General features: G+C 39.3%; 1 protein-coding gene across 20 annotated transcripts in view; it reads left to right on the plus strand.

Annotated features, from left to right (window-relative positions):
- Positions 1-22,119, plus strand: part of LOC101175242 (rho guanine nucleotide exchange factor 28) — a 49,920-nt gene that overhangs the window by 6,939 nt on the left and 20,862 nt on the right. For 14 of the 20 annotated variants that reach the window (XM_078952312.1, XM_023958918.2, XM_078952304.1 and 11 more), the window contains exons 3-12: positions 1,886-2,027; positions 3,101-3,210; positions 4,083-4,269; positions 6,762-6,945; positions 8,152-8,353; positions 8,601-8,676; positions 9,628-9,671; positions 10,058-10,151; positions 21,138-21,259; positions 21,448-21,830. In XM_078952312.1, the coding sequence (XP_078808438.1) occupies positions 1,886-2,027; positions 3,101-3,210; positions 4,083-4,269; positions 6,762-6,945; positions 8,152-8,353; positions 8,601-8,676; positions 9,628-9,671; positions 10,058-10,151; positions 21,138-21,259; positions 21,448-21,830 (1,544 nt within the window). Of the gene's footprint in view, positions 1-1,885; positions 2,028-3,100; positions 3,211-4,082; positions 4,270-6,761; positions 6,946-8,151; positions 8,354-8,600; positions 8,677-9,627; positions 9,672-10,057; positions 10,152-14,154; positions 14,616-21,137; positions 21,260-21,447; positions 21,831-22,119 lie in introns of those variants that run through there. The other 6 variants (XM_078952319.1, XM_078952320.1, XM_078952321.1 and 3 more) reach the window with 3 other exon arrangements.

Raw genomic sequence — 22,119 nt, forward strand, 5'->3', positions numbered from 1 at the left:
TGATGTTTCTGGCTAAATTTGATGTATGAAGTATGTTAAGTGTTAAGAGTATGTTAAGTGACTCAGAGAATCAGCAAACCGTTTTTTACAGTAAGATCTTGAAGGCTAACAACATAATATTCTATTTTCCAATGATTTTATAGATTCAGAAATGCAATAAAAACGACAATTGTTTCTACAAAAACAGGATGAAAACAGAATATTAGTTGGCCAATGATGCTTCATGAAAAGAATAAATAAATAGGTTTGAGAAAGAATTACTGTGAAATTATGAGATAAGCAGTCTGCTATGATTGTGTCATATGAGTTTGTGCAAGTTATTAGTTCTTGGTCTCAGATTTTGTCAAATAAATTTCCCGTCAAAATGCGACTTATAGTCCAGTGCGACTTATGTGTTTTTTTCTACTTCATAATGCATTTTTGGGCTGGTGCGACTTATACTCCGGAGCGACTTATAGTCCGGAAAATACGGGTAAACCAAAAACATGGAATCTACAGTGAAGCAGGCATCATGTGAAGAAGAAAACGAAGAATGATGTACTCATAAGGAAGTGGATCATCACTGTAATATCTGGAATTTTTCAAAGGGTGATGATACTGAGATCTGAGATTGGGCAGGAGAAAAAGCAGACACAGACGTAACCTGAAGGAGGTCTGAGGCTGGAGAGGGGGACATGAATTTGAGCTGTGAACCCAAATGAACCACAGAAGCAAAGACAGGTTTCAGGGGCAAACAAGCTCATTTAAATGTGTGCAAGTTTTTGGCTTCACAAGGGAAGTGGCATTATATGAAAACACAATGTACTTGCGAAAAATGCCAAACCACCCCCCCCCCCTCCACCGTGCCTCGCCATAGCTGTTTCTGTTTAAAGGCTCTGTTTTTGACCTGCCACAAAACCGTTCATTCCTTCCTCCTCATCCCTCCAAAAGTCTTGTTTTGTCAGATGCAGTTTTGTGAACGTGATGTTCCTTTTTAACAACAGAGGATTTCTGCTGGACCTCTTTGAAACAAACCACACAATTCCAGTCTTCTGCTGTGTTGCCATATGCTTTAGTATTGATTGTTCGGAGTGATGCCTGCAGAGTCGGATGGAATTTTTTGCTTGAGCATTTTCCAGGCATGAACTCTCACAGTAAAACGCAGAATTCCAGACGGTTTGAAAATGGTTTTATGAAGCTTTCAGATATGCAGCTTGTGAAGCGGCAGGTAATAAGGCACACCTGGTTGTAATGAGCCTTTTTAGAGTGACAGTAAGGAAAGTCATGGGTACTTATTGAGCTTTTTCTCATATTATTACTAAGCTTTTGTAGTTGCCAAGACCAACAGCTGCTTTGGTTTAGGTTTGTCTGCTGAATGTTGCCCTAAAAGAACAGAGTCAGACTTTTTTTTATTTTACTTGACAATAAATCGCAGATCTAAAGGAGAGTTTGCTTTTCTTTTGTACATCTGATCCTAATCATAAAACAAAAATATCAACAAAACATTTTTAATCTAATCCTTGTTTTAATTTGTTCATGCTTTCACGTTTTCTTATTACAGGCTCTCTAAAAGTGTTGATCCATGGGTTTATCCTTCAGATACTTTCATTAATCTCATAAACGTTTTGCTGGTTATCTCTTTAAAAGCAAAATTAAATATTTTCTGGCTTGTTGGAATCCCAGCGGGCTTTTGCAGATGACACACAAAGCATTCCTTCTTTCATAGAGAGGGCATGTTTTATTGTACCCTGGAGGAATGTTGTCAGGGATTTGATGGATTTGTCCAGAAATGTGGGACGATAAATCAGAATCAAGTGTAAAATAGACGAGTACACTTAAGACTTGTGCTTCTGCTGTCTTACCTCTCTGTTATTCTCTCTGCGTGTCCTATTTTTCTTCATTTCAGGGTGAAGCAAAGGTGTTTGCACTGCTGGAGGGCTTGGACTCGGTGCCAGAGGATGTTGAGGTGTATATCGTTTTGGATGGGTCCACGCTGGTCCATGTAACCAGGGCTGAGAATGATGTCATGCTCTGCTTCATTGTGCCTGGTATACTCATGTTCATCTGTGATATTTTACTGATGTTCCTTTTCAGGAGTTATGTTGTGGCAATCCCAGATTTCACTCGTGTCTGGCGTCCTCTTATTGAAAATATGAACGCCAGACTTTTTTTTTAAGGTGGCTCTGAATCTTATCAGCTTCCCTTCAGAAAGGAAACAGCTTCCATGACAAATGTTTGAACATTACTGAATCTCTGAGATACAAGCTGATAAGATGCTGTTCTGCAGACTCTAAGCTCTATGGCAGATCCAGACTGAAAGGATAATGTCTCAGCTTAAATACAAAAAGGAGAGAAAGTCCAATCTGACAACAGAATTCTAGTATTTCTAAATTAAAGTCTTTGGGAAGGTTATTAAAATTATTTTTCATAGTACTTAAAATATGTCTTTGTTTTTATGTGACAATAATCTTCGTGAAAGGCTGCAAAGTGCTCCCAAAACAAGATCACATGACTTAAATATGTTATGATCCTGTTTGTTAAAGGACAAAGAAATAAAACCTGACCTTTGTCTAAAAAAAAAATCACATTTTAAAGATGAGTCAGAAACACGTCAAATAAGAAAATTCAGATCAGATGTGCTTCAGTAAATTCATTCACACTAAAAGTACATTTTCATAGCTTAAATAAAATTGCATCGATGATTAAAAAACTGTACTTTTTGTCTGGGCTATGATAGAGGGTGAGTTCATTAGGACGTTTGGTGTTGGATTTACCTTAACATGGCAAAACATGTCAATAAAAACGTGAAAAACTTTTAGAATCAAATATATTGATGCGTATATTAAAAAACAAACATTTAAACCCAGTAAAAACATTCCTTTATTTTGTAGTTTTACATAATCTTTACAACACACTGCAAGGAAAACAAAAAGTCTTAAAAACATAATATCGCTTTATTTTATTTTTATTATCATCATGTTTTCCATAGATCGTCTTATACTTCTTTAATCTTAAATTAAACATTTTCTTCTGTTTCCTGTCTTGGAAAGAAAGATAATATAATCCTGAATCCATCTTACTGTATTTCTATAAAAATCCAGCTTTTGTTGCATCTCTGTAGGACATAACCTGCCTGAGATGGTCTCTGTCCAGGCCTACCTGTGCTCTGATAACATGCCTCTCACCTGGGCTGGTGAGTCTTCATTAGAGTATGTGTCCGACGACGCTCAGGTAAGAGTCAGTTCCCTGGATCCCTGCAATGAAAGTGGTCCCCAACCTTTTTTAGGCCATGGAGCGGTTTAATGTCAAACAAGGTTTTCCCAGACCCGTCTGTACGAGGACGGAGTTGGCGTTTGATTTTTTTGTAAGATTCCTGGAAAATCTATTTTTCAAATTAAAATGCTCATATGTAAAATGAAGTACAAATGGACATTCTTAAAATGTCTGTAGATATTTTACAAAGGATAAAGATTCAATGAAACAAAGTTTGTAGAAGTTGTTTCTGATGTCTTTTAAATTCTATAAAAGTAACACTATAAGGTCTTTTTCATGGAATGCAATTTTAACAAGTGATAACTTAATCTGATCATACAAGGCAAAACAATGAATCCTTTTTAGTTTTTTTATTCGGTCATGATTCATTGTGTATTTCTCTATAAGACAGAGGAGTATTTTCTGTTGGAAAGTTTCTTATTGTTTTGCTGTAAAAAGTTGCAAATCAGCAACTTTATGTCATTGAATTTTCCTTTTCTGTAAAATATCTGCAGCTGGTTGAAAGTGTAGGTTTTGTGTACCACCCATTAAAATGTCAAATAGATGGAAGCTGCAAACCTTTAGCTTCGTCCATCTTTAAGGCGTGAAGGCTCTATACTACAAAATAAACTGCTATCGTCACAAAAAGTGGGATTTTCCAGGAAAATCCTTGAAGAATATAATATTTAGGTAAAAAATGTGACTTGTGAAATGATAAACATAATTAACAGATTCATAATAAATGATAAAAAAAAAGCTTTTGTGGCACATATTTTAAAAGTAGTGGTTCAAATTTCCAACAGTTTTTGATTTGTTACTTTGATTACTTTTTGATTTTTTCGTTTTCTTAGGAGATGGCCGAACACCTTGTTGTTCATGGACATTGCTTGAGCTCCACAGACCATAAGGAGCTGAGCAGCCTCTTTGGCCTGAGTCAGGAGAGCTCTCGCTGGGCGGTGGATCGTAGAGTCGCTCTGGCAATGGCCAACCTGGACTTCCCCTCACAGTGGAATGTACTGGGGACCCACAGTGGAAATGGTGAGAGCAGAGCGTTAAAATGTTCACAGTATTCGCCAGAACCCACATATTAAAAAATCTGGAATTTTTATTAAGGAAATATCAGAAGAAAACTACTAATTTAGATTTATGAGTAAACGTTTGCTGATTTTTCTTGATTAAATCACAAATTTTAATGACCAGATTAATAAAAATGTTGCATTTAGTTAGTCATATATTATTGTTGGAAACAGTACTTTCCTAATGTTCTAGACATCAGGATTTTACCAAAGGAAAATTCTTTTATCCAGACCTAACTGAAGGTCACATTTTTATTTGCGAATTAGGTGTCTTCGCCAACAGAAGCAGGATTTTTTTTTTCTCCAGACGAATTTTCCAAACTTGGAAAAAATCTTACGTCACACGTGGAAGAGGCCTGAACTTCTCTAACCCCCCCACCACCACCATCACCATCATTCTAATTTCTACGCTCAATGGATTCCATTCGGAAGTGAACATGGTCGCATGTGTTCTGTCAGTTTGATCAAAGCCAATTAGGCAGCGTGTAATGTGGTTATTAAAGCCTTTCCATTGAGAAGCGCCCCCATCTATAGGTGAGCGTGCGTGTTTTTAATGCTCGGACCACGAGATGCCGTCGTCTGTCTGTTTGCGTGACCCCCCTCCCGCCCACCTACACTAATAAACTGGATTTAGAGCTAATTTTGTTATGGAAGTCTGTTTCATTGCAGCGTTTCCTTCTTAATGCCTGCAGTTAATTGGATGAAATAATACCATCGCTCCCCTGATGATGCGTCATGCGTCTCAGTTATACAACCCAAGAGATGAAGACGCTGGGAAAAACTGCAAATCCCAGCAAAGTTAGATTCCTATTTTTCCACAGTCAATCGTGGATAACATTAAATATTAAAAGTGAGACGTTTTCCTTTCATCTAATTCTTAGCTTATTTTGAATTTGGAACAAGACCTTTGTGAGCCCTCCTTTATTATTTTAGCAACAATTTGCATTTTGGGAACTGAGGATTTGAGGTTTGAGGTTCTGAAGAAGAAAAACTTACATCTCATAAACATTTCTGTTTCATCAAGAGGACATTGTGACTGTTATTTTAAAGGTAATTGCTCATTTCAGTTCATTTCACCACAAGACAGTTTTTTCTTTTGATTCTTCTAATTTAAAGTTGATGTTTAATCATCATGTAGTGTAAAAAATGTCAGTCAGCATTCCTTTAATTGAGCGGCCCAGCCTTCACACACATGTACGTGTCGCCCTCTTCCACATCCTCCTCAAGGATGAAATCTCAGTGTTTTACTGTTATGTTTTAAGTCAGCGGTCTGCATCCTGAGGCTCCGGAGCCACATGCGACTCTTTTACCCCTTCACTGTCTGGTTAGAGGAAAATAAAAAGGTTTTAATTTTAAAAAGTCATTGTAAAGTTAAAAGTAAGTAGTAAAGTAAATAAAAGTACACATACTCAGACTTCTTTCACAGTCTGCAAGGTTCCTGACTATGATAGCTGTACTCCAACAATCCATCAACCGGAATTCATACTTAAGGCGCACCAGATTTCTATTTTTAAAACATACAGGAAAGGTCACTTGCGTAATAGAAACAGTCATTTAGGTTTATTAGCTTTACATGTTTCTGGCTTAGATGCACTACAGACAGTAAAATAAATATATATTTTTTGAATCACTGCTGTCTTACACCACCTACATTTGCTGCATTGAGACGAACCTATGTGAAACAGGGTGTATTTTATTTTGAAAGGAAGTTGTGTGAACCTCTGTCTAAAGTTATAAACTATTTCAAAGTGTAGTTTCTGTTGATGTTTTATTTATTTGCGAAGTATTCAACCATTCAGTATGCATGTACCTTTTTTGAAGCTTCTTACCAAGTTAACACGTTCACTGTTAACTTTGTGATCCACCTTTGACGAATCGCACAGAGAATAGATGACGATGATGTTTCTTGAACTCAATATAAAGCTATAAAATAGCGAAACCCATGTCAATTTCTCTACTTCAGTCTCTCAATGGCCAGTCATTCCAGGGCTTTAACCTGGTTCCCTGTTGGGAAATCTCGCTGACTTTGTTGAGTGCATAACGGTGTTTATGTAGAAAACAGGAGACGGGATGCCATCCAAAAATCTCCTCTTAATCTTGATGATGATAATATTTTATTTTGGACATATACTTTGAAAGGAAAAATAGGACAAGATTAAATTAAAAAAAAGATAAATCCGAAAAGGAGTGAGAAGAAGTAAAAGCCTTATGAATTGTTAATCTTGCAGCTGCTCAGTCCTCAGTGACTCTCTTTAAACTTTATGCAAACGCAGAAATAAAAGCTTTTTAAAGAACTTTGAAGGCTGGTCAGATGGTTACAAATGTTCAGATGAAACTAAAATAGGAAGCTTTTTAAAGATTTGTTATTTAGCACAATATTTTAACCTTGCTTCATGATTTTTGTTGTACATTGATAAAAACGATGTTTTTCCTAGCCATTTCTTTAATCACCAGATTGCAGTCCCAGAGAATCCCCCCTCCACCTGGCTGTGCGATGGGGTCTCTATCGGCTTGCAGAGCTGCTGCTTTGCCAACCTGGGGGGTTGATGGCTGTCAATCTCCCAAATGAAGAAGGCGTCACCCCCCTGCAGCTGGCCCAGAAAGCAGGCAGCACTCAGCTCCTAAAGCTGCTTTTGGAGTAAGTTTTCAAGCCTTTTGAAGGAGTGACGTGTGTGTGGATCACAGATTTCCTCAAATATTTTACTTTGAGTTTGTAGATTATATACAATATTGATAGAAAAACGTATTGGAATGCCTGAACAGCAATATATTTTCTTTTATAAAAAAAAGTCTTGTGTTGATTTATAAAACCATTTTTTCGAAAAAAAATATATTTTTTCTTTGGTAAATAGTTTTTCGGTTAGATTTTGAGGTGATGTAGGTGAGAATAGTTTTATCTTTAAGCAAAACTTTGTTGGGAAGGTTTTTTCTCTTCCAGTAAAAAGGTTTTCTTGTGAACAAACCTACTTTTATTTTGACTGATAAAGAGAGAAATGTTAGAAATGTTACTAAGACTTAGAAAAATTCAATTTTCCCTTGTTATCCCCTGAGATGAAGCCACATGTCCAACAATGATTGGAACTTTTTTTTACACTCTTGCACAAGTTAATATACAAGAATAAAACAAAGCTTTTTACTTAACACCTTGATCTAAAATGATTTTTATATTATATTATCAAATCCCTTTGGAAAATTTGATTAGCCCGCTTCTTGAGCATCATATTTCCACTGTTTCATGTGTTAAAGTTGAATTTATTGTTGTGTAACCTCTTTTTTTTTTGCCAGATTCAATACATTTTTAACCCAAACAAAGGCAATTTCCTAAATGATCTTAACTTTTTCAAATGGTCCCATTCTATTTTCATCAGATTCAGCTTTTAATTGGTTTGTTCTGACATTTTGACCTCTACTATCAATTAATTGTATTCACTTCCCTTTCAGTTTTTCAGAATTCTTTGTGCTTTCTCCAGAATTTGCACACAGGAAACAAATGGTGATTTTGAATGTTGTTCAGATGTAATTTGGGACATTCAGATTATTACGTCACTGCATTAACCAGGTTCAACAGTTCTTCTATCTTCTACTGGTAAATTAGTTCACTCGTTATAGACTAGCAAATGCAAACAATTTTTTACAAATTTCTTATAAATACTAATAAAACATTTTAATTTTCATCACATCATTTTGTGACAAAGTAGGAGTGTCCTTAGTCTCTTCCCTTCTCTAATATTTTGGGATTTTGTGTTTTGCTGAAGGGATAAAACCAAATTTCACCCCAAATGTTATATTTATTTTTGTTTAGGTGAGTTAACTATGTTTTTTTTTTTTTTTTTTCATAATGCAGGCCACCCAACCCTTTAGCCACACCCCCAGCTGGTCTGTCTCAGGTGTGGGTAGACCAGTCTCGCTTGCTAAGGTTTTGTCATGACACGGGAAACCTGACGCTGACTGCCCGACAAAACCCGAGGTGGAGCGCACCGCAGAGCCGGCGCGCTCACATCCTAATTCTGAGACACAGACTCAGAGACATGGACTTCCTCAAAGAGGTAATGAAAAAGGGATTTTATAGATGAGCTTAAATGGCTTTTATCTGATTAAACAGATCAAGTTAAGAACAAAGTGGGCCTGAAAAAAACAGAAAAATTACGATTTTATTTTCTTGTAGCAAGTAGCTGATGACTAGTAAATACAATGTATTGCATTAGTATTATCCCGAAGACATCACCTGCCACATTTAAAGAGTTTTTATATCTGTTTTTCAAAAATAAAATGTAAAAAATGTGTTGTTTGCAGATCAAAGCACTTAGACGGGAAAGTCCAAAGACCATCTATGGGAAGGAAGAACTGGTGGATGATCCTGAAGACAGTGGTAACACATTTTAAAGTAATACAAGAAGTCTAAGTAACCTATTTTCAAAGATGGACCACAAAACCTGAGCAGATAGTTTTGGTAATATACTTCCATCTAGTGGCCTTGTTGGGTACTGCAGGTATTTTACAAACTCATGAGGAAACAGCTTTCCGCTTGTTGGGCATTAAATCTGTCTTCAAATTTACTATTTAACCCTCCAACCCCCCAAAAAAGACAAAGAAAAACATGCTATCCAGGACTACTGAATTTTGAACATGTTTAGTTTAAACAGTAAATTTGTTTTCTATTGCCTCGTACCAAGAAACTTCCCAGATTTGATCCAGTCCTGTGACCTTGTCATTGCAGAGTCTGCATGTTTTGCTCATGCCTGCACGGGTTTCCTCAAATTACACCTGCTTTCTCCCGAAGTCTAAAACCTTTCCTTTCACGTTGTTGGGGGTTTGGATTTGCTGTTGGAATTTCTTTCACTCTCTTTGTAATGTACTGTAGGTCAAAGAAATGCAAACAAAGAGTCCTTCCAGACCAAACGTGTACTTGATATACATTAATTTACATCCATCTAGGATTGTATTTTTTTGATGTTGTGGTCGACTTTCAGGTTTTTCCTTTTTTTTTTCCTTCTCGAGTTCAGGTTTCTTTTGTTTTAATGCTTTGTTTCTTTTTGTGTGTGTGTGTTTCTGCTGCCCCTTCCATCTTTTTTCTTCTCCCACATTTACAGCAGTAGGTCACAGATCAAACCAACCGCTGCGTGTTTGTCACTGCTTTGTTTCTGGAGAGCGGTCATGTGCTTGGGCTCTTTGATCTGCCCCAAATGTATAAGTTGCCTAAAAAGAAGGAAGATTAAGGCCAAACAGTAAAAAGCCCCCAGAGAAAAATAATGTTAGGACTTTAATGTGCTGTCATTTCCACACTGGACCCTTTTGTGAAGTCTGCCTTCTCCTCTTTCAGAGCTGTTCTCTGGCATTAATGGGGAAAAAGCTGCTGAGGACAATGTGAGTAAACAACACAGGAAAAGCTCTTAAATGTGACCAGAACAGGTCCTGACAAAGTTTAGCAGAACATCTGCAGCCTGGGTCAGACTGTGGTGAGGGTGCTTCACATTTGTTTCGCCAGTATTCTGAAGGTGTTGGAGTTGGCACCTTGCTTGCAGCAGTGAATAGCTAACGTTGTACGCAGTCAGATCTGTGTTTAATGTTTTGACAGGTGTGGCACATGACTCTGGTCATCCAATAGGACCTGTTTGCTCCACTACACATGCTTAACTCATTCATCTGTCACTCACACACGCTGCTACAGATCTCTTGTGCTCTTTGTCTTTTTGGCTCTCTTGAAGCAAAAAGTCTAACTTTTTTTTTTTATGTCTGCTGTTACACAAAAGCTTCCTAGTTTCTATTCTGAGGACATCGATGAGCCGCTGATGTTTTGCCTGAATGAGGAGGATGAAGAAGACGACCCGTCACAGTCTGACTCAGGTAAAAAAGTTAAGATCTTCCGCCTTTTTTTGAGGTCACTTTCACTTTAGTACATGTGGATCGTGCAGTTTAGTAAGGTAAGTAGGGTTACGTTTGTTTAGGCCAGGAGCCTGAGGTTCCAGAGCCACATGCAGCTCCTTCACCACCCCCCCCCCCCCCATTGTGGCTTTTTGGCTTTAAAGACAAATTCAAACAATTACAACCAACAGGGTTTGTCGTTTTGGCTAATTTGTTGTAGTCATTTCAGTTTTGTGTTTGTCAGATAACTGATCACAATGATGGTAAAACGTTTAAGAGGTTTTCTTAGAATACATAAAAGGATACATATTCTTTTATTCTGCTCCATAATGCATTCTAGCTGCGGTTCAGAGGCAAAGTTCTTAAAGTTTTTAATCACATTAAGTTGTAAAAAGTAACTGGATTTCTACAACAATTTTGTCATGTTTACATTTGATGGTAATAGGAGAAAAGGCACCAAAATCAAACAATAGAAAATTCATGCTTTGCATTTTTAATTCAACCAAATCTGCTGCAGCTGGAGGATTTGGTGTATTTTATTTGGAAAAGGAACTTGTGTGTGCTGCAGTTTAAAATATTCTCAAAACTTTTTTTTTTTAATTAATTTTTTTATTGCCAGGCCTTTGACACAACAGAAAGACTCTGCTCTGCTGCTGGGTTTGACTGTTTTTATTGGTTTTCTTTTGCTTTTATCTTGTATTTTTATGTTTTATGACGCTTAATTATGCTTTTTAGCTGTAATTGTTTTAAACCCTTTTTTATTTTGGATGTTTCCGCGTTATTTATGTACAGCGACTGCGGTCAATTTAAGGTGCCATAAAAATAAATAAAAGAATGAAAAATAAATAACAGTAACGCAAGTTAAAATGTTATATATAGAAAAATGTAGCACTGTTATAATTAAAAGATTTTATGAATAAATGGCTTAATGGCCAGATAGACATAAAAAAAGTGTATTTTTCTAAATGGTAAGGTGGGACTTTGTGGCACTCACCGGGTTTCATTCCATAACAAACTTTTGCCGGTAAAGGGGGAGGAACTCTGGTATAAGCTGTTTTTTTAGTCGTCTGAGGTTATCCAGTAGCTTCTCATATAGAAGCATGGAAATGCTTTGTTTCCTGTGGAGAACTTGAAGCTCGGCGTTAAGCCGAACACATCTCCCCGCTGACTTTAGGATCACATTTCAGGCTGCTGACTTGTCTGGCCTTCTGGTTTGGAGCAGTTGCAGTCTCATCACTCTGATTGCAGTGGATGTGCCACCATTTGAAAAAGTAAAGTAACATTCAGAGAGCGTTCTGGCGTTTCTGACAGCAGAGCAGGAAAGCGCTAATGATCTACAGCAACTTTGATCCAGTTGGCTGAAGCGCTTCACTCTGATCATTCTCTGGACAGTAAAGTAAAGTACCGGAGAGCAGGAACATCCTGTGGGTTAATAATTGGCATGTGCTGCTACACTGAGACTGATGCCTCCGTGTAAGAATGTTGTGGTTATAAGTTGAGGCTTAAAGCTCCATAATACTTGGCCCCGGACATCTTTATTCTTAACATCTTGTGGCTGGTGTCGTTTTCTGTGCTAACCGGCACTGACGTTTACATCCTCTGTGTTTGCGTGCTTGTTGACTACATTTGCATATTTTCGCTGTAATCCTCGACAAATGCCTTCCCGTGACCTCATTTGACCCCTTCAGACATCTTTAGTGGCTCTGAGAAAATATTAACGGTCCTTTGAATTCATCTCACTGAAAGGACGGGATGAGGGTATTGACTTGAACTTTTGGAGACTTTAAAGTTTTCATTAAAGACCCAAGCAGATAAAAATCCGGTTTTAGGTGTTTTTAATATGTTCGTTGTAGCATTTTTCTCATGATGGAGGACATATATAAAGAAAAAAAAGTAAGCGTAAAAGTTCATTTCTGAGTATTTCTTTATTAAAAATTGTGATAAATCAGGTGAAAAAATGCAATTGGAAAAGTCTTGTAGCAGTGACGTCGCTGCTACAATCGGTGGGCTACCAGCTCGCCACTTCACCATTCTGATGCATCTGCTTGCAGACCAACAGATCCATTAATGTCTTTGTTGCACCGCTGATGTTATGTTGGGGTTGTAAAGGGCTGTCAGCTAGTGAGAGATCACGTAAAAACAATAAATGATGGGAAACAGCACCCCCATTGGCTGGTGGCTTCCTCTGCGCCAAGTCTCGCCCATAAGGTGAATTTCTAATGAACTACTGGCGCTCTGCAGAAACTACGTCATGTTTTTTGGTTTTGGCTAAAAATGGCATAATCATAATTAGAAGACTACTGGGAACGCGTTACAATAGATCATAAGATGATCGGAGAGGGTCTTTAAACGGCAGCAATGAGCCTTTGCATTTTTTTTACGAGTCCGTTGCTTTTTTTACACTCAGTATTTAAGTATAAAGCTCAATTCCAGCTTGTGCGTCATGAAATAGACAGATAGAACTTGTGTAGCTGGGACTCAGACAGAGATGTGGAATTTAGAGCATAAGTGCCATGCTCCTCCTGTCTGCTTGTCATCCTTCATTTCTTCAGCTTAAATCGCTTTATTTTACTTGCATTTCATTTTTTTTAGTTTGTGTGTGTGTATGTGTTTATTCCTCTTTAAGAGTTTTAAAGATAAATATTTGGAAGACAAAACACGGAATAATCCTAATTTATTTGAACTTTCTCTCCTAAAAGGCCTGCCACTTCATACCTCAGATATTTAATGACCCCGCCCTAACCAAACCCCATAAACGCACAGTCTTGCACACCTTTGTCCCTCCCTCCATGCCATCTTCCCAGGTCAGCTATTAGTGAGTAAACAGCAACAGCGTCTTCATCCTGAAGATCTTTGCTTTCAAAGCTAAAGAATGGACGGGACTTTGTCAGTGTGTGTGTCTTCAAGAGGAAGAATGCAGCGGGAAAGAGTGCTCCAAAGGGGGCGACCAGTATAAGGAAGTGAAAAAAAATAGGGGGGGGTTGTGGCTGAATGGGGGGTTGCCAAGGCTTTGCTGAATGCAGTTTTCCAGCAGCTTGTTTAGATCCCCAGGGAGAGAAGGGAAGAGTGTAAAAGTGGGAGGTGTGTGTAGTGTGTGTGTGTGTGGAGCAGGGAAAAGGGATTTATGATATGGATAGTTTGGCAAGGTGACAAGAGACGATAAGTGCAACGCCAGGAGCGTCAACAAGAGCCCCCCACCTCGACTGGGGGATCTAATTGGGGAACGGAAAAAGGGATTAAAGCTCGCACAGACCCCACAAAGGCAGCATTAATGTTCACCAGCACAGTGCCAACACACTCCACCACTCATCTCCATGTACACACTGAAACTTTTCTCTGCAGTCTTCTCCCACTAAATCCCTCTTTTTTTCGTTATCCTTTTTTTTTTTTTTTTAATCGCATTCCTGAATTTCATGTGTGTTCATAACCCCTCATTTGGCCTCTCTCCGCATTGTTCGATTTGTCTCTTAAAGTTTCTTTACTGCCCCGTTTGCCCCATTTCACTGGCAACCTTGCTGCTACAAACGGAGCCCTGTGCTCCTTGGGGCTGGCGGGAGGCGGAAAAAGACGAGGAGAATCAACACGGGGAGAGGAAAGCAGCGGCAGCTCCTGCTGCTGTCTCCATGGTGAGGCTGCTGACCTGGCAGCCGGCCCCACCTCTCCACTCGATTAGCTAAATTATAATGATTTACGTGATTGCGACAAACATTCATCAGATTTAGCCAATTTGACTTCTAGGGTTGCAGCTCCGCAGCCCGGCGGGTCTCAGAGACAATCATGACCTCACCGGGTTAATGATTCGCCGCCGTCTGAAACTCACCTCCCCTGCGCTGTCTGCTTTTTTTTTTGTTTGTCTTCACTGCAGGTTCTGAAGTCAGACCTATCTTTGACTTTGCTTCCCTCGCTCCTTCAGTCCCTCTTTCCGGCCGTCAATACCCTCCTCCCCCTGCTGCTGTCAGCATGTGTTGATGTCTCTCCCACTCACTCAGCTCTGAGTAGTGCAGATGAGTGACCGAGGGAGCCGGAGAAAGACTCAAACACCCAGAAGTTGACACAGATTTGAAAACAGAGCTGTCAGGGAAAAAAAGCGTTACAGAGGGGAGCTGCGGAGGTAGAAGTGCGGTTCCAGATCTGTCGGACAGTCTGGGAGGGGGAAAGGCGAGGGTTTAAGGGGGAGGGGAACATGCTGGCTCACTCCTGAAGTGTCAGGGTCTACAGAGGGGGCTTTGGAAAATGCAGAGTGAGTGCTGCAGCTAATCTGGAATCTGCTCGGCCATGTGGGAAAGGATGTAATCCTGTGTTTGTCACACATTTTAAAACTGGATGAAGATTTTTTTTTTTTTAACTTGAAACCAAAAGTCATGGATTCTGACTCAGACTCTCCCTTCAACTATTCCTGGCCTTCGTTTCCTAAGATGAGGATGCGGAGAAAAACAGATAAGAAAGGTAAAAGATGGATGGAATCTACTCCTTCAAGTAGTGTGAGTTTCATTAACTTTCAGGAACTAATACAACTCTCAGATGGCAGCAGATGAAGTATGTTTAAGTCTGCTGCAGAATGACAGACGTCCTATGATCCAGATGGGAAATGGAAGGGTGCGCTGCCAACAGCTCAGTCGGTTTGCATTTGACCAATCGTTGTGGAACAATTAAGTTAAAATTAGACTGTTTCCATTATGCAGTCTTACTCACGGGCCTCTGCTCCAGCACCAGGCTCGGCACAGTGAGGTCGCTGAATCTTTGCCAGTCATGTAACCTGATAGCTGACAGTGTGTTGGGGAATGTCAAATGTCCGCTCAAGGTTGATTGAGTAGTTTGGGGCTTTCAGAGTGTTTGGGCCACATTGTTGTCGGCATATATGGGCCGTCAATGCCCTCTCAGGTGTGTGCCTTTGTGTATTCAAAAGCTCTGAGTTTTATTTTTGTGTCATTGAGAGTTAAAGTGTCTGAATTCTTGGATTGCTTATAAGGAGCTGAACTAAATGCCAGTAGATTACTGTGCATATTTAAAAGTTAATGGAGTTTCTCAAAGTAATTCAACATCAAGCTGTCCATCTTATTGATTATGCCTCTATCGCAACTGCCCTTATGACTGGAGATGGGCGAAAAATGGGACCACCTGTGCTGGTCATGCAGGGGGTCTGCACGAAATATCAAGGTTGTAGATGCAGACCAGTTAGTGGGCTTGTAGAACAAAAATGCACATTCTTTCTAAAGGCATGTTGTGGGCGACAGGTCATAGCAAACATTTAAAGACCCACTCCAATGAAAATGGTGTTTTTGGTGTTTTTAACATTGCTTTGTAGCATTTTTCTCATGATGGAGAATTTAAGATTAAAGCTGCATTTCTGGGTATTTCTTTATTCAAATTGTGACAGATCAGGATCAGAAAAAACCCCCCCAACAACCTCCATTTGAAGAAGCTCCCCGTTTTGTGATGCATCAACTACAATGGGCGGGGCCAAAGTCTCACTGCTCTGATCGATTCCTATGCATCCACTTGCAGACAAATAGATGTATTAACATCTTTGTTTTCCTCGTCTGAGCTGTTGTCTGGCTCAAAACTGTACGGCTGGATAGCTCCGATATTAGTCACCCTTTTTGTTGAACCGCTGATGTTAGCTTGGGTTTGTGAAGCTAGCGGGAGAGAGTGTAAACAAAGTGATGATGGGATATTAGTGGAGGGTTACTTCTGTGCCAACAGTCCCGCCCACAAATCTGAGGCGAATTTCAGATGAACTGCTGCCGCTCCACAGAAAAGATGTCTTAAAAAAAACTACACAGGCTTTTTGATTTTAAAAACAGCATGATCACAACTGAAATACCACTGGGAACAATTTTAAAATTGATACAAATATAGTTGGAGTGGGACTTTAAACAACATGCAAGGGTGAAGTAGTTAAGTAGGCATCCTACAAGCACTGTCGTACCTCCTGCACGCCTTGAGTATCCAGCAGTCAGTAATGAGCCGGTGCACGCACCTTACTGACGACTAGTGTGGCTTCAGGGCACCATACGACAGGATCATCTGTACGTCATACGTGCGTGCAACTTATGTTATCGTTTCAAATACCTCACAATACACTTACCATGCGCACAACAATGGGACGTTCCATTTTCATGACGTCCCTTGAGGTGGCCATACAAGTCTTAAGGGAACTGCAAGACACACCAGCTGCTCCTCTCTACGACCCTCCACGGCTTCTGACGACCCAAAAACCTGCAGCACCCATGTGGGACAACCCCCGTAAGGGTCCGTCTTACTTAGGTTTTATAGACCCGTTTCCTCCTGTCCAGGATTGTGGGTTTGCTGTTCCAGCTGTCATTGAGCAAAAGGCGGTATAAACACAAACAGGTGAAATTGAGTCATGGTCCATAAAAAGCACACTGATTACAACTGTGTTTATTTGAACGGGAAACAGGCACAGAAGACTGTCTTACACGGGCATGGCTGAACTCCAGGGATCTTTTCTTCATCCGTTACCAGAAACGGCTGCAAGGTTATCAGTGTAATTGCTTCCCAACTGTGACTGACATTAGTAAATATGATGTGTTCTATCTGTCCACTCTTCCCCACCAAAGAGAAGACGCGCTGGCCTTCTACATGAGACATTAAAACCATCCAAATAGTCTTCAGTATGTGCAGCAATGTGCATGAGAAGTGAATGTGATTTCAGGTGTTCACAGCTGCAAGTTTATGTCTTCACTCTGACCATTGCTCTTTCGGTCTCTTCTTTTTTCCCCCCTTGGACCTCTTAGGCTTTTTGATGCATTTAAATGTAAATATAACTGATATGCGATGCTTGGAAAGCGAGGTTTGGCTGCAAGTGTCATAACTTTGTGGATCTCAATGGCTTTAAAGACTTAAACAGCCTGAAAATAGAATATTTTTGTCTCTTTTTAGAAGGTAAAAGCACCTCCTGTTACGATTTTATTCAACTTGGCTTGTTGATTTTAATTCTGATCCTCATTTATTCTGCTTTATTCAAAGTGGTAGATGTTTAGTTTGATGTTTAAAGAGCAGCTTACATCATAAGAGAAGATCGAGCATGAACAAATAATTATTTTATACTCATAATAAACCACCTCTGGAGTTTATACAGTTACTAATTGTGTTTATCTTTCATTTCTGGCCTTTACTATATAGGTCCTGATGGGGGTTAGCCTTGAGTAAAAGCCCTTGTTGTAGCTCTGCTTACCTTCTCCCCATCTCGCCTTCCTTGATCTGTTTCTCCTGGGGGTGGGTGCACAGGTTGCAGGGTCACTCTGTGTGTTTTTAACTACCGTGTTCTGGAAACCTGGCCCTGACTGGTGTCTTTGTCTGAGCCTCTGCAGACTCCCGGTTTCTCTTTTTCCCCTCTGCTGCTGCTCCAGCTACTGTGTGAGGACACATTTTTCTTTTATTCTGATTTACAGATTGATGTTAAAAGAAACAGCATCCTTCATAAATGCAATTGTAACAAAAATAGATCTTCAATCATTCTTTTAAATATTTTATTGGAAACCCATAACTAGCTCAGTTTCAGTGGTGACAGCCTGCTACGTATTTTCAGAACTCTATTCTTCTGAATAGGAGCTTTCTACTTGTTGAACTCTCCTAGTTAACTAATGTTAACACCTTGTTGGTAATGCTCACTGAGGCAGTGTTTATGGTCAGAAGTGTGTGAATATTTTAGCCCATGGCAGCCAGCTGCGGCTTTGGAATTGCACCAGAATCTGAACTATTAGGTCTGTCTGTCAAGTCCATGGCCCCGGTTTATGTGCAATGGTGTCTACTTTCAAACAGCACACTGACCTACATCGGACGCCCCATAAAAAGAAAAAAAGAGGGTTTAGCTTTATGTATTAGTGCAAGTCTCATCAATGTATTTTTAAGATCACTAATATATGACATTTTGAGAGATAACTGGTGATTTCAAGAAAGAAAGAGGATGTGGACTGATTGTTATATTTATAGCGCTTCTAAAACTGGACTTAATTTGGTTCAATTCCGTGCGGTTTTGATGCAGAAGTCATCTGGCGTCCTCATCAGTGCCTGCTTGACTCCCTGTTGGCTCTCAGATTTATGGGACTTGCTGCACACAGGAAGCACAGTCAATTGTTGCTCTGATTTATTTTCTGTTTCTCTCGTGCCACAACTCCTCTATTCTTTTGCGCTGGCAGTCACAAAATGACGCACAAACGGCTGATTTGCTTTTGAAGAAGAGCAAGAAGAGTTGTTTTTTTTTCCAGTCACAGGTTTGAGGGATGCAGTGGAAACATCAGCACGGAAATGTTTGTAGTCATTTTGCTCAGCTTGCATTGTTCAAGGTGTGGCCCGGTCATCATAATATGGGATCATCATTCAGAGAATTATACTTCACCTGGATGCTACTTTGAATATGAAAAAACATGGAGACCAGAGAAGAAACTCAATCAAAAAGACAACATTCAGAAATTGACAAAGTTTTGTTGTTAATTAATGTTATGTCAAACTGAAAGATACAATGATTCTCTTTAGTAGTGCACATCAATACAAAATGATTCAGATTTGGAAAAATACTCAATATTTAGTGCTACCTTTGCACTTTTTTCTCCTCAAACCTGGTTTGGTTTAGATGTTTAATAACACTTATTAGAGGATGGGAAGGGAGACAGGCTTACTCTGCGCCACCAGTCCCACCCACAGCTCAGAGGTGAATTTTTTAATGAACTACTGCCGCTCTGCAGAAACTATGTCCTAGAAAACGACACAGATTTTAAAATGTTGGTTAAAAATGCTATAATTATGATTAAAAGACCACTTTGAAAACAATTTTTTCAATGATTATTTTTCAAGGAACAATGCTGAGGTGTTGAGATGTTGCATGAAAGGGCCTTCAGGCTTAAAAAAACTATAAGAATGCAAAATAGAAGCGGCAACGTCTTTATGGTCTAAAGCTACATTCACAGAGGGCATGTGTCGCGTGTTTATTAGCACACGCTGCTCACACTGGACAAGCAGGGAGGGGCTTCTTTTTTTGATTTTCTACTGCTTACTGTCCACCACCTACAGCTGGTAGAGGCTTGGTGCAAAATGTCAAAGCGGTGCAAATCTTGCAAATCTTTCTGCAGGCTTTTTCTTTCACAGCTCAATTCCGTCATATGAAAGACTTGTTGTGTCCTGTAATTCCTGCTGGGCACAAATCACAGTTATTAATTTCTCCTCCATGATTAATATACAAATTGTTGGCACTTCCATGAATTAAAGAGGACGTCATCCACACGTTATTACCAAATCTGAGTCCTTGATTGTTGAAAGTTCGACCTGGTTTAACTTTTAATAGATGCATGTTTTTGTATGTAGAAAAAAACAAAACAGTCTTAAAAATGTGCGTATCTATGCGTGAAGGCACATTAATGTGACATAGACTATTCAGTGACGTATGTTGCAGGCCCTTGTAAATTTGATTCGATTTCATTTGATTTAAAATTGTTTATTTCAAGCAATCACATAAGAATAATACACAAAAAAACATTACAACCATCAGTTCTACATACAATGACGTATCAAACTTAAGATTATTAAACATAAAAATAAATATTGCTTGAAAGGGAGTGGAAGGAAGCAAACTTATAAAAACCCACCCTGTTCTACCATAACCATTTTATTACATGATTTTTCATTATCCGGTTCCTAACTTTTATCAGATAGAATTAAGAATCCATAGGTATCAAGAAAGCACATGACAAAGATGAATTACTTAATTATTATGTAAAAAATAACTATTTTAGAAATCAACATGGCAAATGCAGGTCAGTTATCTAAAATATATGCAGATTATGTTGCTTATAAAAATCATGTATATGATTGAAAAATAATACAATATCAGTAAAATAGACAGAACACTGTTTCAAAAACCTTCATAGCAAAAATGTATCAAGTACCAAAAGTTAAAGGAAAAATAATGAATCAATTTTTCAATTTTTGGAGCAAGTGAAGTAATATCATTAGAAATCAATCAATTCAACCATCTTCATTAGTTGATTGAGCATTTTTTATTTTTATAATAAGGTAATGCTGTGAAATAAAATAAAAAAGTTAATAAATGTAAATTCAGAATCAAAGCACAGCACTACAAACTTAGATGAAGGATAACTTTCAAAGGCAATTTACTCTCAGCAAGCACACATTTCTAAAGTCAATGGTGTGCCTTTATGAAAAAAGAGCCAGCTGTAAGGTAAGCAAACCACATAAGAAGGAGTATCTGTCTTTAGAACTACACAACCTGAAGATGTTAGTTAACTGTGAGTGCTGGGATGGATAAAAGTATGATTACAACTTGAGCTCTATAAAACAAGATAAAACGTTGTCACTTACTGTGTGTTGTTTTTGCCTTTTTTCTCCTCATCTGAAGCTGAAGTACTTTCAGTACTATTTAAAACGGAAATGTTCACATTTGTTTTTGTTCTGGCATTTAAAGAACGTTATCTTCTTTGTGCAGACAGGCTTCAACAATTCTTAACTGTAAACGTCTCCTCAAAGGCTTTTTGTGGCTCGTGCTGTGACTGGCCGCATATAGAAAGTCTTTGTTTGTGTACATATGTTAGGTTCTAGTCTTAAATCTGAAAGTAAGTGTGTTGTGGAGAAGGTGTACTTTGTGCAGAGCAGCTTCCCCTGGGGGATTTGTGTGTGTATATTTTGAGAACAGAAGTGTTTTCTCATGTTTTCCAGCAGAGCCAGGCTGCTCCTCACAGTGGCTCCACTGTGTTGAAAGGGTTCCCCTCAATGCAGCGGACTTGGATAGAAACATGCTCACTGGATGGCAGACATGTATAAAGTACCATTCAGGCAGAGACACATTCACACAGAAAGTCTTGGTACTGAACAATGACATGCAACTGGCCAGGATGTCGATGTCACTTCCCGTGTTTGTGAGAAATCGTTTGCTGTTGCTGTGGAAACTAGATGTAAAACTGAAAAACTCCCTGTCTGTGTGGCTCATTGTAGAGAAAAGTCCGTCCATAAGGGAGAGCCAAGCCTCATCCCCAACGCTGGCTGCAGTGGCCAGACTGTCAGCAATGATGCACGGCCAAGACCGAGTTTACGCCAACGCCATGCTGGTGGACCAGGTATGTCTGTTTGACCTTTGGTTTTCTTCTATTTGTGATGCGTCAAAAAAGTAGACACACTTTGTAATGATCATAACTATTTTTACTCTCTTTGAGAGTTCTTCATAATCGGTCATTAAAAGTCAGATTTTAATGAGATTTTTCATTAGAATTATTATTTTAAACCTTCTATTATTTTTTCTCTGCAGGTAGATGACGCTGACATAAGATATCGCCCCCCAGGGAAGGAAAAAGTTTCTCTTCCATCCCACGCTGGCATCTCCTGTTGGAATTCCTTCTCTACAAGCGCTTTTGATACAGGGAATTGCTCTCAGAACCCTTACCCCCCATCACCCGACGATCAAGAGCCAAGGGACAGCCAAGCTCCTGGCCTGGACAATCACAGGGAGCAGTCCCCTCGCATGTCTTCCCCCTCTCCCTTTGCTTCCTCCCCGTCTTTTCCTTCCTCCCCCCTGACTTCCCTTTGTTTGTCTGAGGAAGCGCAGAGACGTCAGCTGCAGACCTACACCTCCCTCTCTCCTGGTTTGAACTGCACAGATTGCAGTCTGTCAGATGCAAACGTGGGCCTGAGGTAAGGCCATGCTGCTTCAGTGATAACCACACATGGCTTTTAATATTATTTTCATCTCCGAAAAGTTATGTGCATTTGTTGGTTTTACATTCTAAAAGGTTTTTGGGTGGAGTGTTCAACATTATGTTTGACACAGTGTTTAACGGCATCTCTTCAAAGACCAGTCTGAGAAGCTCCAAGCTAAATATTTTCCTCTTCTTGCTTATTGCAAGATTTTGGCTGCTTTGTGGTTTATAACCTGGGCTCTAATGTAAAACACACACCTTTTTGTTGAAGCTGTTGTTGCTTT

The sequence above is a fragment of the Oryzias latipes genome, chromosome 9, assembly GCF_053564925.1.
Source record: "Oryzias latipes strain Hd-rR chromosome 9, Olatipes_Hd-rR_3.1".
NCBI classification, from domain to species: Eukaryota; Metazoa; Chordata; class Actinopteri; order Beloniformes; family Adrianichthyidae; genus Oryzias; species Oryzias latipes.